Genomic DNA, 13,599 nt, shown 5'->3' on the forward strand with positions numbered 1-13,599 from the left:
TTATTGGAAAAAGGGGATAATTCAACACGTATTAATTACAACGAATTAATTAGAAATCATGAACCCGATAATCAAAACTTCTACATCAACGATACTCTTTTTCGTTGTTATGAGTGTTCATAAAAATATGCGGTACAAAAATTATTCATTATTTGTTTCGTGATTATTTTTTTTTTTAGTTACACTTTTGAGCGATATGATTTACAACATGATTAATAGAATCCAGGCTACCACTGAATAGGGCAACGAGAAAATTCCTTTGAAGCAATTGTCGTAAAATCAAGATTCCTCAAAGCTGTATTCAGCTAGCTGCACCCAAATGTCGCCAACAGCCTAGTTATTAAAACGACATTCTCCATACCACGTGACTCACAGCCGTCTCAGTACGACATCTACTCGACCGTCAATTAATTAATTGGTACATCGCATGTCACGTGATGTACTGTACGCCGACGGTGATTAGAAAACTGACCGCCTCTGGCGTTTCCTCCAGAACCCCACAGCTACATTTTACGGCCCTCCTCATCCCATCGGATTTAAGAACCCATCCCCCATCCACAACCCATCCCCTCCCCCACCCACAACCTATCCCCTCCCCCACCCACAACCCATCCTCTCCCCCATCCACAACCCATCCCCTCCCCCATCAACAACCCATCCCCTCCCCCATCCACAACCCATCCCCTCCCTTATCCACAACCCATCCTCTCCCCCCATCCACAATCCATCCCATCCCCTCCCCAATCCACAACCCATCCCCTCCCCCTTCCACAACCCATCCCCTCCCACCATCCACAACCTATCCCCTCCCCCATCCACAACCCATCCCCTCCCCCATCCACAACCCATCCCTTCCCCCTTTCCCAACCCATCCCTTCCCCCTTCCCCAACCCATCCCCTCCCCCATCCACAACCCATCCCCTCCCTCATGCACAACCCATCCCCTCCCCCCACCCACAACCGATCCCCTCCCCCCATTCGAAACCCATCCCCTCCCCCATGCACAACCCATCCCCTCCCCCCACCCACAACCGATCCCCTCCCCCCATCCACAACCCATCCCCAGCCCTAATAAGATACGACGTGTGTGGGAACTTATGGGCCTTAAGATCTGATTTATGTCTATTCAAATCGAAAGTGACCTGGGCTTAAAGGAGGTAGTCGGCTTTTAAAATCAATTTTTAGCAATAGTCGTGGCTACCAATGTGTGACTCGCGTTAATTTCGACTCAATATTTTTGTTTTATATTTTGAAGTTCCCTTTTTTCGAAACTGCCGTGGCAAGTGAAGTACAGTTCATCTGTTTCTGTGACCTCAAAATCTGAAGAAACAGTGAGGGTAGCATTATGCACAGCCGCCTTTACTAAACCCTAACGCCATTTAGGTACCCAAAAGAGTTGGGTGAAATAATGACCTGAACCCGAACTCAAGCTCGAACCTTTGGGGTTAGCGGTAAAGCACTCTACTGCTAGGCCACGCTGTCCTTTTACTTTACGATAATGCCATGTTATTAAAAATATACATTTCCGAAGTAAAAATAAACAATATCATGGTAACGTTCACCTACCTGTTTTTGGAATTAAAAAAACTATGTAGTGTTTCTCGTTAAAAGAATTTATTACATCTTCGATGAAAATTTAAATGTAGCTAAACAAATTTGAAGGTTAGCCGAGCAAGATTTTAAAGTCGTGCATATTCTAGAGGCAGTACCTATATTTTTATAAATCTTGTTTAATTCAAGACCATGACCAGTATTCGAACCTTGAGGATACAAAAGTAAAGACAATGTTCTTCCCAAATGCAATACTGCACCTGATTGAGACCACCATCGTCTTCTTCTTCTTCGATCTTAATTGAAATGTTGGACAAGATTTCCTCTAAGACAGGGGCGTAGCGAGGGGGGGGGGGCGGGGGGTGCGGACCGCACCGGGTGACACCATTTAGGGGGGTGACACCAAATCAAAAAATAGCAAAATATATAGAGAAAAACTTGAGGGGGGGTGCAAATCGAAAACTTGAGGGGGGGGGTGCAAATCGAAAATTTGTCCCCGGGAAGGGTCGCTACGCCTCTGGGGGGTGACACCATTAAGTGCCGCACCGGGTGACACCCGACCTCGCTACGCCACTGCTCTAAGGCAATTAAGTTTTACGTGTCAACTTGTTATACGCCATGTAGGCCGTTGTCTCCGATTTCAGCCTGCTTTTCTTTCTGGATTTGCTTCCAAAGCCTTTGTCCAACTAGGAACAAACTACAAGGCAGCAGTTGTTTGATTTTGGAATTTTCTGTCTCAAGATGGGTCGCTGTCCCCATCTATCGAGCCTCATCTGCCCAGGGGTTTGAACTCGGGACTTTACGGTTTAACATCCAAGACGACCCGACCATCTATTTTATTCTATTGATGTATATTTTTATTCCGACATATACACAGTTAAGCAGGGGAGGCTACTCCGAGTGTTTCACCAGATTTAGATCTACATGAGACCAAAGCACTTCCACCACCAGCTCCCCGTTACCCTACACCTCTCCCAGGATGTCCATCAAAGTCTACATCCAATCAACCCGCGGTGCCAGACACCCAGCAGACGACCACTTACATCCCAGACCACACCGGCTCACCCCGGGGAGATCCGGCCTAACCTGACCCCAGTTGACCACTCGTGTAACGTCCCTCTGATAGCATCGGCCATTAACCACAAGGGGAGATGACCGGGTCCATCTCCACTGATTGTTTGGTTGGTAATGGATAGATCCAGAGCGTAGAAACAAGAGAATTTGATATGTTGGGAGAGGGGGGAGGTAGACAGGGGTCAGCGAGCAGGTACATTGTTTCAAATATCCGTACAATTGACCACTGGTCAGCTGGTCTGGTTTGAGTGCAGGGGGAAATTTGTAACGAACGAGACGGTCAAGTGGGTCTGGCAGGAGGGTGCACGGTGTCCAGAGTTGTTGGATGAGATGGGAATCTCGGGGTTTAGGGCATGGGGATAGGGACACGCTTCACGATACACTTGGTGTATGAGATGGGAATCTCGGGGTTTAGGGCATGAGGATAGGGGCACGCTTCACAATACAATTGGTGTATGGCAATTAGCTATACACTGGCATTGAGCGAACTAGTGCTTGTGTGATTGTGAAGTAGTTTTAAATGATATTAAGTTGTATGGGAATTAGCCATAGACAGAGCGAACTAGTGCTTGTGTGATTGTGAGCAGGAATGGACTGGTGTACTTAGGAATTTCCTTGTGGGCCCCAAGAAACAAATCCCCGTGGGCCACAAGAACGGTGCTGTAATTGTCTTATTAGTGTTTAGATTTAAGGAAACCTAATTTGATGGTATTTCTCAATTTTACCGTTTCCATTCCTTAATTCCAAAGCGTAAAACTCAGGCTTTGATCACGAGAAGACGCATATTGAAAATTTAAATCTGGCGTTGCGGACCCCTTTAAAATTTCTCGGGCCTCTGATATAGCCAGCCAACACATGATTGTAGGGTCATTTTGAAAGAGATTTGTAAAATAGAATCAGCGTAAACCATTAAGCAACAGATAAACTGAAATATGAGGAATTCGAGGTTGAATTGATTCTCGAACGTATCAATATATGCTAGATATGCATAATTCTCTGATCAAATTATTTTGATAAGATTTTTATTTTACCTTGAGAGCACTTAGGAGAGAGATCGCGCAAACATTACTTTTAGAGAAACACATTCATGGGTCAGTGAATCGATCTATTTTCGATCGATCTTTCTTTCTATTGGAAAGATCAATTAAAGAATGATCTCTAGGAAAACCCCCACACACAGGTCTGCACATGGTATGTTAGGTCTGCACATGGTATGTTAGGTCTGCACATGGTATGTTTAGGTCTCACTTACACGACCTTCGACCTGTCAGACTGACACGTGATGACCTTCGACTGGTCACTGGCACGTGATAGAGTCAAGGTTGCCCTGACATGAAACAGACCCACTTGAGCCAGCGTTATCGGCCGGTGCTGGACACGACCACGCCCCCCCCCCTCCCCTGGATGTCAGATGTAACAAGGTTAGAAGACCAGACCATAGCCCGCATCCATTTCAATCAAACACGGAAATCAAGTACTGCATGTCGGTGTCTTAGAGGGACTGAGATAATTTTTTTAGAAATCGGATTGGAATTAAATAATTGGACAGCGTTGTTCTACTGAAGAATCTTTTAGTTAATTAAATAATGTGTATGAAGAGAAACAGGAGCGTTTTTTTTTATTTTCAAAATGTGATAAGTTTAAGACTTAACATTTTAAATGGCTATTTTGATCTTGCATGTTTGGCAAATGTATATTGTCGTCTAATGATTAATTGCTTGTGATATGAATTTTTGCGCAGTATTAAAATTTCGTTCAAAATAATGTACAAAATGTGGCTTTTTGTTCTCATATTGACTGCTGTGTAAAAAAAAAATCACTTTCATTTATCAGCTTGAGTAAGGTCAAATCACGTCCCATGACCAAGGTCATATAAAAACAAGCCCCCTGAAAAATACGCCAGCATAATTTCGAGACTCATACATGCATATTTGGTAGTACATTTTGAGGACATTTTCCAATGACGTTTTCACTGTTATTTTTTTTTTTCATTCAAAAACATTCTGACTATTTTCTTGTGAATTTTTTTATTTCTTAGTGCATACAGGCTTACCCTTCAACATCAAACAAACTCCCAGCAACCCCCCCCCCCCACACCCCCCCCAACAAAAAATTAGGTATTCACGCTTAGCGTCTATATTTTAAATTCCTCTTTATTCTTAAAGAGCTCGCCGAAACACCTCACCCCCCCATACACACACACACTCCTGGGTCCTAATGAAACATAATTAGATTTGTTTCTGGGTGAGTCTACTGCCCTGCTTGTGACGTAACACACAGGTACGTCAGAAGTTTGGCAGAAGTGGAGAGGAAATTATGAAAGCTTTTATCCTTGTTTGAGTAGACGTTTGGGCAGATTGGTTGGGTAAGTGGGCATTAGGTAATGGCTGCTGCTGGGGGAAGGGGAGGGTGGGTGGGGGGGGGGGGGGTCACACTTAGTGAGTGAGTGAGCATTTGGTAATGACTGCATGGGGGTCACGTCTGCACGTGGGTCAATACAATAGAAGCTGAGTGTGAGTAGGGTAGATTAAAGATGTACACGCTGCACTATTTTCTGAGTGGTGAGTAGATTGGATCAAATATATGCATTTTTCACAATATCTGAATAGTGAGTCAGTAGTGTGAACGGAAGATGTTTCAGAATGAATAGCTAGAAAAAAAAAAGGAAAGTCGAGTTTTTTTAAGACTTAGCGAGTTTTAAAGCCAGTACTATTACATAATACATTTGGGTACAGGCTTGTATGACCCAATTCTCAGTGGCCATTATAAAAAAAATAAAAAAATAAACCACCCCAGAAATTACAGACCAGGTAATGCTTTACCGGCAACCGCGTAATTAAACCAAAAGGTCAAGGTTAATTATTAGCTAATTTGGGTTTCCCAGGTTATAATTATGTCTAATTAAGGAGGAGTGCTCTTAATTAAATATTAATCTGGAAGTTTCAGGTGTCTTCCACTACATGATACCTGACATGGGGTTTGGTGAGAGGTGTGGGGGGGGGGGGGGGAGGGGGGGAATATGGCTGTGGATGGCACAAGCCTCCTTCTCAAGGGCGGTAAATCTGTCTCGTTCAACAAGCAATAAAACGGAGTTACCAAGTCGTTGATGACGTCTTAATATGACGTAATAAATTTACAACCCTCCCGCCCCCTCACCCCAGCGGCGGAGAAGACAAGTTACGTAACGTTACGTGTTTTCACGTACGTATGCCCGACGTACGAGTGGTATTCAGTTTTAATGACGGTGATTTAGATCCGCCTCACCTCTAGTAGTGAGCCGGGGGTTCACAAGGCTAGAGGTGTAGTCTTGTGGGGGTTATCTTGATGCTTATCTCAGCGTCAAAGGGGGACTGTTACTATTTTTAGACAGTTCAGTCAGTAAATTGCCAGTGTACTTTCATCGGCTTGCTGACAGTACTTAAGGAAGTAGGTCAGCCGAGTGCCAACATAATAAGAAGTAGGTCAGCCATGTGTAATGAGAAATAGGTCAGTAGATTGATAGGTCGGTCAACTGCCAGTTCTTGGAAAATTGGCTAATCTGCTAGTCAGCGTTTGGATAAGTAGGTCAGCATTATGTCAGTTCTCGGAGAAGTAGGTCACCCAAATGGAACAAGTAGGTCAGCTAAAACATAAGTAGGTCACACTACGCATTACACAGATAATATATTACAACGCGAGTTATGACAATGTGGCTAATCCACCCAATATAGCAAATATATTCGCAAATTATCAATACTACCACAAACATCTAAAATTTATCGAAGTTATTAATCAGAAAATTCTTGATTACTAATCATACAAAAAAAAAATACACGAACACTTGAAAATAACCTGCAGTAAAAATAAATCTTCCAATAACCGGTTCGTTTCCTAAACCAACATATCCATATCACATGTTTCCCCTAAACCAACAAAACCTCCACTAAAAAAAAACGTGTTCAAATAAACGATCAAACTTGGTTTCTAATAAAATACAAATCTTATCAGAAAAGGGCAGTAACTTCCTTAGTTACCTAGATCCATTTCTAGCGATTCAATGTACAATACTACGGACGTAGTGTTTGAAGACAAATCTATTAGACCCCCCCCACCTTCTATACCCCCACCCCTACTGCTGTTTTTCTCTGATGGTGTAACTGTTTGGTTGGGTAGATAAACATAGAGAGCTAGCATCAAATCAACAAGACGGGTCTAATGCATTAAGGGGGAGCAACTCTAGACGGTGATAAAGCTATGTAGAAACATGATGTAATTTTTGTTGTTGTAACATGCTAATGGAGTTGTTGTCAAAAGAAAATTGTAACAAATATCACGTGATTTATGCAGGAGTTTTATCAGTGATGACATAATAATTTTACAAGACAGCGAGGTTCTTAACTAGTAGAGAAAAGGTCATTTATCAGACAAAAGGTCTATTGGTCAAGTAGGTCTATTCAAAAGTTGGTGTGTTGGTCAGACAGATATATGGGCTAGACGCGTACTGTTAAAATGTATATCATTGTATACCCTTACAAACACTAACAAACATGCTGTTGGTTTTACTGTAAAAAAAATAATTATTGTAAAACAGTTTATCATATTTACTAAGCATAACAACCTAATCACAAGCTTGTTGAAAGGATGAGGTCATAGTACATCAACTCATTATCAAGTTTGTATTAACCCTTCGTTTCATATTGTATCAATTTTGCTACAAAGTGAAATAACTTCCAGATTAAACAATACATTTAAAAAACATTTAAAATATTAAATTGCATTGCATAACAACAACAAAATAGTGTACATCGCTTAAACATTTTTTCTTTTTTTTTGGAGTTTGAACAGACCAAAACAATATCAAAATACATAGGCCTATACATTATAAGATTAATCCAAAAATAATCAACGGAGAGAGGTATTGATGTTAGACTAATACCATAGAAAAACGTATTTTTTGTGTATAGATAAGGCATTGTAAACATTCTACGTTGCATTAGTTTTCTAGTTACTGGCAGTTTAAAATGTCGGGGGGGGGGGGGAGATATCTCCAGTTCAGCAAACAAACACCGTATCGCAACCAGAGGCAGCATTCTGTTGCTATGGTAACCACGTATCGCAACTTACCGTAACACCGTGTTGCTATGGTAACCACGTATCGCAACTTACCGTAACATTCTGTTGCTAAGGGAATCACTTACCGTAAAAAAAAAAAAAATTAGTGGCTGTGGGAATAGAATACAAGCAACAACTCAGCATGCGTATGTTTTCCGCAGTACAACTTTATTGCAGTAGTAAAGACATATCAATTAAAATACAACATCACGGACACCCACTACAGATGAAAATATTACTTCAAGTTACTAATACTGTGTCGTAAGAAGACATCTATATTTAAAAAAAAACCCTCAAAAACAACAGTGAGTAACATTTGCTTTGTTAAAAGATATTTATAAAACAAATATGATTTTAGTTTGAAATTTTGTGAGGCTATACATAATACGAGCCGAGTGGTCAAGCTATCCAACGCAAGGTACCAAACCACTAGGCTAAAGTTCAAACCTCAGTGGTACAGCCTGAAAAACGCCTCTAGCTCCAACGACCACTAAAGGGGCTGTAGACAAATTCGTGGGCAATTGAAACAGAATAATGCTAGCCCATTTGACCGCTTTTTAAAACGGTGCATGCAGATGCATCATATAAATATTGCGGATATTTCAGTTTATTCTCATTTACTTGGGGGAAATATTACCTTATATTATCTAACACTTTACATTTGATTTTAGCTTAAAGTAGGCTATTTAATATGGATTTAAGTCATACGAGTTATTTACACCATATAATTATTTACAACAACATGCTCGAGAACGCTAAAAAATGGTTAATATATACGTGGGTATATATAAAACCAGTTTTTGCGTTAGCACGTTAAAAATATAGTGAAATTTTTTATCACTATTGCTGTGATGGATAAAATAATTTTCTTTTGTAAACTTTTTTTTTATCACATCGGATGAAAGTGTAAACAACAAAGGTAAACATTGATCACGTGGGTGACTCCCGCGGGGGGCGTCACACGACTCAGACTCCAAGAAGGAAGGGGTGCTTGGTGTTGGTCGTGGTGCGGGGCGCGCCCTGAGGGGGCACGACGGGGTTGTTGAGGGTGTGGTTAAACGTTCCGATCAGCACCGTGTCCTGAATCAGGGGGGAGAGCTGAGGAGGAGAGAAAATAAAGGGTTAAACATGGTGACCAGTGAATAAAGGGTTAAACGTGGTGGCGAGCAAATAAAGGGTTAAACATGGTGACCAGTGAATCATGGGTTAAACATGGTGGCTAGTAAATAAAGGGTTAAATATGGTGGCTAGCAAATAAAGGGTTAAACGTGGTGGCTAGTAAATAATGGGTTAAACATGGTGGCTAGCAAATAATGGGTTAAACATGGTGGCTAGTAAATAAAAGGGTAAACATGGTGGCTAGTAAATAATGGGTTAAACATGGTGGCTAGCAAATAAAGGGTTAAACATGGTGGCTAGCAAATAATGGGTTAAATGTGGTGGCGACCAATAAAGTGTTTACAATGTAGGAGAGAAAGGGTTAAACATGGTGGCTAGCAAATAAAGGGTTAAAACGTGCTGGCCAGCGAATAAAGGGTTAACAATGTAGGGGTGAAAGAGTTAAACGTAATGGTTAGCAAATAAAGGGTTAAACATGGTGGCGAGCGAATAAAGGGTTAACAATGTAGGGGTGAAAAAGGGTAAAAAGTTGAGAAAAGAAGCTGAAGTTTAAACGTACGGAGGGTTAAAGTTGAAAGTGCAAAAAGAAAAAGTATATTCTATTAGATGATCAAGGGTTTAAGTAGATAAAAGGGAAGTAAAAATGTTAAAAAATGGAAGTGTGGAAATAAGAACTTGAGGTACAGACAACATTATTTAAATTTTAAAAAATGTAAAACACAATTTAAAAAAAAAACACATTTTTTTAAAATATGAAATTAAACTTAAACAGAATATTGAAGCCATTTCAAGAAAACAGTACATACATGTTTCGTTACTTTAAATTCTTACACAAACAAAAAACATAAGGACTATGGACATTTGGTCTACCGCGATATTCCGTTTACCACGATATTTGATAAATCGACATTTTTTTTTACTGCTACACTAACCCTCACCAAAAGTAAAATTACGATTTCTAATCACCGTTTGAGGTTCAGTACCGGATTAGACTACGTTTCAGTAGACCAAATGTTGGTAGACAAGTCAGAGGCGTAGCGACCCTTCCCGGCGCCCGGGGACAAACTTTCGATTAGCACCCCCACTCAAACTTTAGTTTTGCACCCCCTCAAATTTTCGCTTTGCACACCCTCCTCCCCCCCCTCAAACTTTCGATTTGCACCCCCCCCCCCAAACTTTCATTTTGTTTTTCCAACCCATTTTGGCGCTCCTAAGGTCGGCGCCCGGGGACATATGCCCCCCCCCCCCTTTTTACGCCCCTGAGACAAGTTGTCGTGACACCTACCCTAACCTACAGAACTCTGAATACACACGTTACTTGAGGTTACAAGAATAGTTAACAACAAGCTAACCCTAACCTTCTGTGGACGTAACCCCACGTTCAGTTAACGAGTAAAAACAAAGATAATCTTGACAGAACCCGACCCGTCCCCGGGCGTCACCCCTGGCCATCATGATACCCCAGCGCCGGCATGTATCACACCATCGGAGACTACCACCACAGCCTACCACCACGCCCCATCATCCATACGTGTCAATTCTCACGCCATCCCATCCCCCCTCACCATCTGTTGTGTTCTCGTTATTTCTCACAAGCAACGAGACTAGATGAAAATTATAAGCTTTGAAGAAAGTATATTTTTTGTTTAAATATGAAAGACAGAGCAAAGGAAACAAAAAAAAAATAGCCTCCAACAACTGAGACCGATGGGTATCTGAAGACGAAATGCCAACAGGTTAGAGGCTATCTCTTAAGCATCTTCTCGGCTATCATCGTAGAGAGCAGCATCTTATCGTTGTTGGCTTAAAGACGTCTAGGTATCAACGTGTAACAGATTTCACACCTTAAGGAAGATGTAACACCTCAATATAGATACAAACGCGCGCGCGTGCGTGGAGGGGGGGGGGGGTGAGGGATGAAGTGGGGTGGGGTTTATACTGTTAACTGTCAGAAAATATAGGATTTTATTCATTAGCACTAAGTAAACTTTCTGACTTTACGGTCCCTAGGGTATATGAAGTATAGTTCACCTGTTTTTATGACACCGGCTAACGCAGGGTCAGATTGTTCCCAATCAGCTTTACTTTCTCGGATATAGGTACTCATTAGAGCTGAGTAAACTCAGCGACGTGTTAATGACATCGATCCCAGGAACTGACCCTCAGACACTTAGGCAGTGATTTGTCTCTCCATTTTTACATTTCTTCAGCTCACAATATCACATGGATACATAACAGCATAAACACCCTGTTCCTAAAACCAAATCTATCTTTGTAATTTCAAATTTCAAATTTCCAAGATCAGTGTTATAACTGGTTAATAAGCTATCGGTATGTATTTTTGGTAATTAATTAATAGATTACATAAATAAATAGTGAAATAAAGCACAAAATACAAATATTTTTTCTCAATATAGTATAATCGACGGATTATCGAAGTTTTCATCTACATGATTTTCTCGGCAATGTAAATTTTAAAAATATTTTTAAAAATCCGTCGGGATAGGTTCATGGATATAGGTGAGACTTCAATTTCAGTTTCGAGCAAATACCCGAACTTACACCTTTCTGGCTAATCTCCGAATCTACAACTTTCGCGATGGTATTTGAACTAACAACTTTCGTACCTACATATCAGAGGCTAAAACCTAAAATACAAATTACATGAGGATAATTGATACTGCTATCCTCATATCTTTTATGAAGAATGAATACAACCAAATTAACATTGGCTGATCAAAGAAAGAGTTCTACTCAAGAACCAAAAGTTGAAAGAAAAACAATGCATAATGAACATTTTCTGCACAATTTAGCGAAAATTCGCGGACCTCCCCCGTGACAAATCGGATACACCATCAAAGTGAGAGCAAGAGAAAGAACTCCAATAGGGGGTACAAACAAACAAAGGAGGCGCTGTTTAGGAGGTTTTCAGTTAGATAAAGCATATGCATGGTTAGCCTGAAGTGGCACCCTACCCCACTTGGCTGAAGCTTTCTCCTATTCAACTACATATATATATATATATATATATATATATATATATATATATATATATATATATATATATATATATATGTATGTAATGGAGAAACGCACTCACCAAAAAAGATATACCTGTATAAAAGACTAACAAACAGACAATTTCCAATCCACCTTTATGCGTTAGGGCGTCGCTGAATACAAAGATGTAGAATTATTTTCGATTTGTTAAATAAAACTCTGAACCGACTTCCTGCAGTTTTAAAACAAAGTTAAAGTGAGGGGGGAAAAACCGCTGGGAAAAAATGGAAAGAATGAAGAGAACCGAGTGCGTTTAAAATAAGCTATCACCAAAACTGGCGTACAGTTTGCGCGGCTGGCTTTTGATTGTATATCGCTTTACAAATTATCGGGATCATCTTTGGAAATTCACAAAAACCCCACAACTGGTAGGGTAGAGAAAAAAAAACCCAAGGGAGACAAGTAGAGGGGGATAACTCGGGGAAGGAAGATGTCAAGACGGTGAGAGTGATAAGGCGTTAGGTGGGCAAAAATCATTTTCAGACACTCGTATCTTACTGGAATTTGTCGAGGGGGAAAAAAAATTAAACAACATAATTCCGATGAGAGAATAATCATGGGGGTAAAAAAAAAAATAAAGTTTAAAAAATAAACGAAGAATTTAGAATACAGAACAAGTTTGTGGGAATACAAAAGTTTGGGGTCGTTGTTTTAATTTTTATCTCCCCCCGTTCAGCACGAGGCATGCGCGAGGGGAAGGTAGATGCAAAATTGAGTGCACCCCTGGCACTGTCAGCTACTCAAGGACCGATTAAAGACATGATTTGCGGCCGGTTCTTTCTCAATTGGGAATGTAGGGCTCCAAGATGAGCAGGCCCGCGCGTGGTGCGCGCAGGTTATTTATTGCGCAATGAACGGTTCTAGGTGAGTGTCGTTATCTGGTTCCCGTTTCGTCCTGGTCGGTACTTAAGGTTGAGTACTTCTTCAACACCTTTTGTCGAGTGCCTAATTAAATAATTCCGCTCTTTAAATGTATCGCTTTTCATTTTTTGCTTTTATGGTTTACACAACACGTGGTGGTAGTTTTCACAATATTATGTAAACTATAAAGAATTACGGATATATATATATATATATATATATATATATATATATATATATATATATATATATATATATATATATATATATATATAAAACCACAAAACAAAAGCTTGGAGGCATGGTATGCCTATTATATGGTTTATCTATCACTTATCCAAAAACAACCACTCTCGCAAATGATCACGTTGAATGAAGAATGGTGATGATGATATCGTTAATGGTTCTCTTTAAAAAAAATCTTTGATTAGCATGCTGAAGTTTTCAGGTGTGAGACGGCACATCACTAATTTGGCATAGAACCGCAGACCCCTCTCCACACGGTCCCTGGGTAGGTTCCCTCTAAGCTTCGCGGTGTTGTGGCCGCGCAGTAGTTTTTAACAGCCGCATAGTCATTTTGTTAAATACATAATAATATATCCTTTTATAAGATTGAAAAGAAAGGCTGCGACAGAAAATACACGTTGCGCGATCTTTTTGCAATCGAGGGAACATTGGTCCTAAGGTTGGTTTTGTAACGTCATTATTCATACGTCATCGTTTATATTAGTGTAGAGGAAGATACGTGTGGAGTGGCTACCACGTAGTCATGACGTGTGGAGTGGGTAATACCAGTTATGACGTATACAATGGCTACCTCTAGTTATGACGTATACAATGGCT

At 40.6% G+C, this 13,599-nt stretch overlaps 1 protein-coding gene across 1 annotated transcript in view; it reads right to left on the minus strand.

Moving 5' to 3' along the window:
- Positions 1 to 7,921: 7,921 nt before the first annotated feature.
- Positions 7,922 to 13,599, minus strand: part of LOC131944901 (sperm-tail PG-rich repeat-containing protein 2-like) — a 46,800-nt gene continuing 41,122 nt past the window's right edge. The window contains exon 4 of the mRNA XM_059305779.1: positions 7,922 to 8,814. Coding sequence (XP_059161762.1) covers positions 8,683 to 8,814 — 132 coding nt within the window. The 3' untranslated portion in view covers positions 7,922 to 8,682. The remainder of the gene's footprint in view (positions 8,815 to 13,599) is intronic.

The sequence above is a fragment of the Physella acuta genome, unplaced genomic scaffold (assembly GCF_028476545.2).
Source record: "Physella acuta isolate Inbredline_101_S28 unplaced genomic scaffold, ASM2847654v3 ptg000514l, whole genome shotgun sequence".
Lineage (NCBI taxonomy): Eukaryota > Metazoa > Mollusca > Gastropoda > Physidae > Physella > Physella acuta.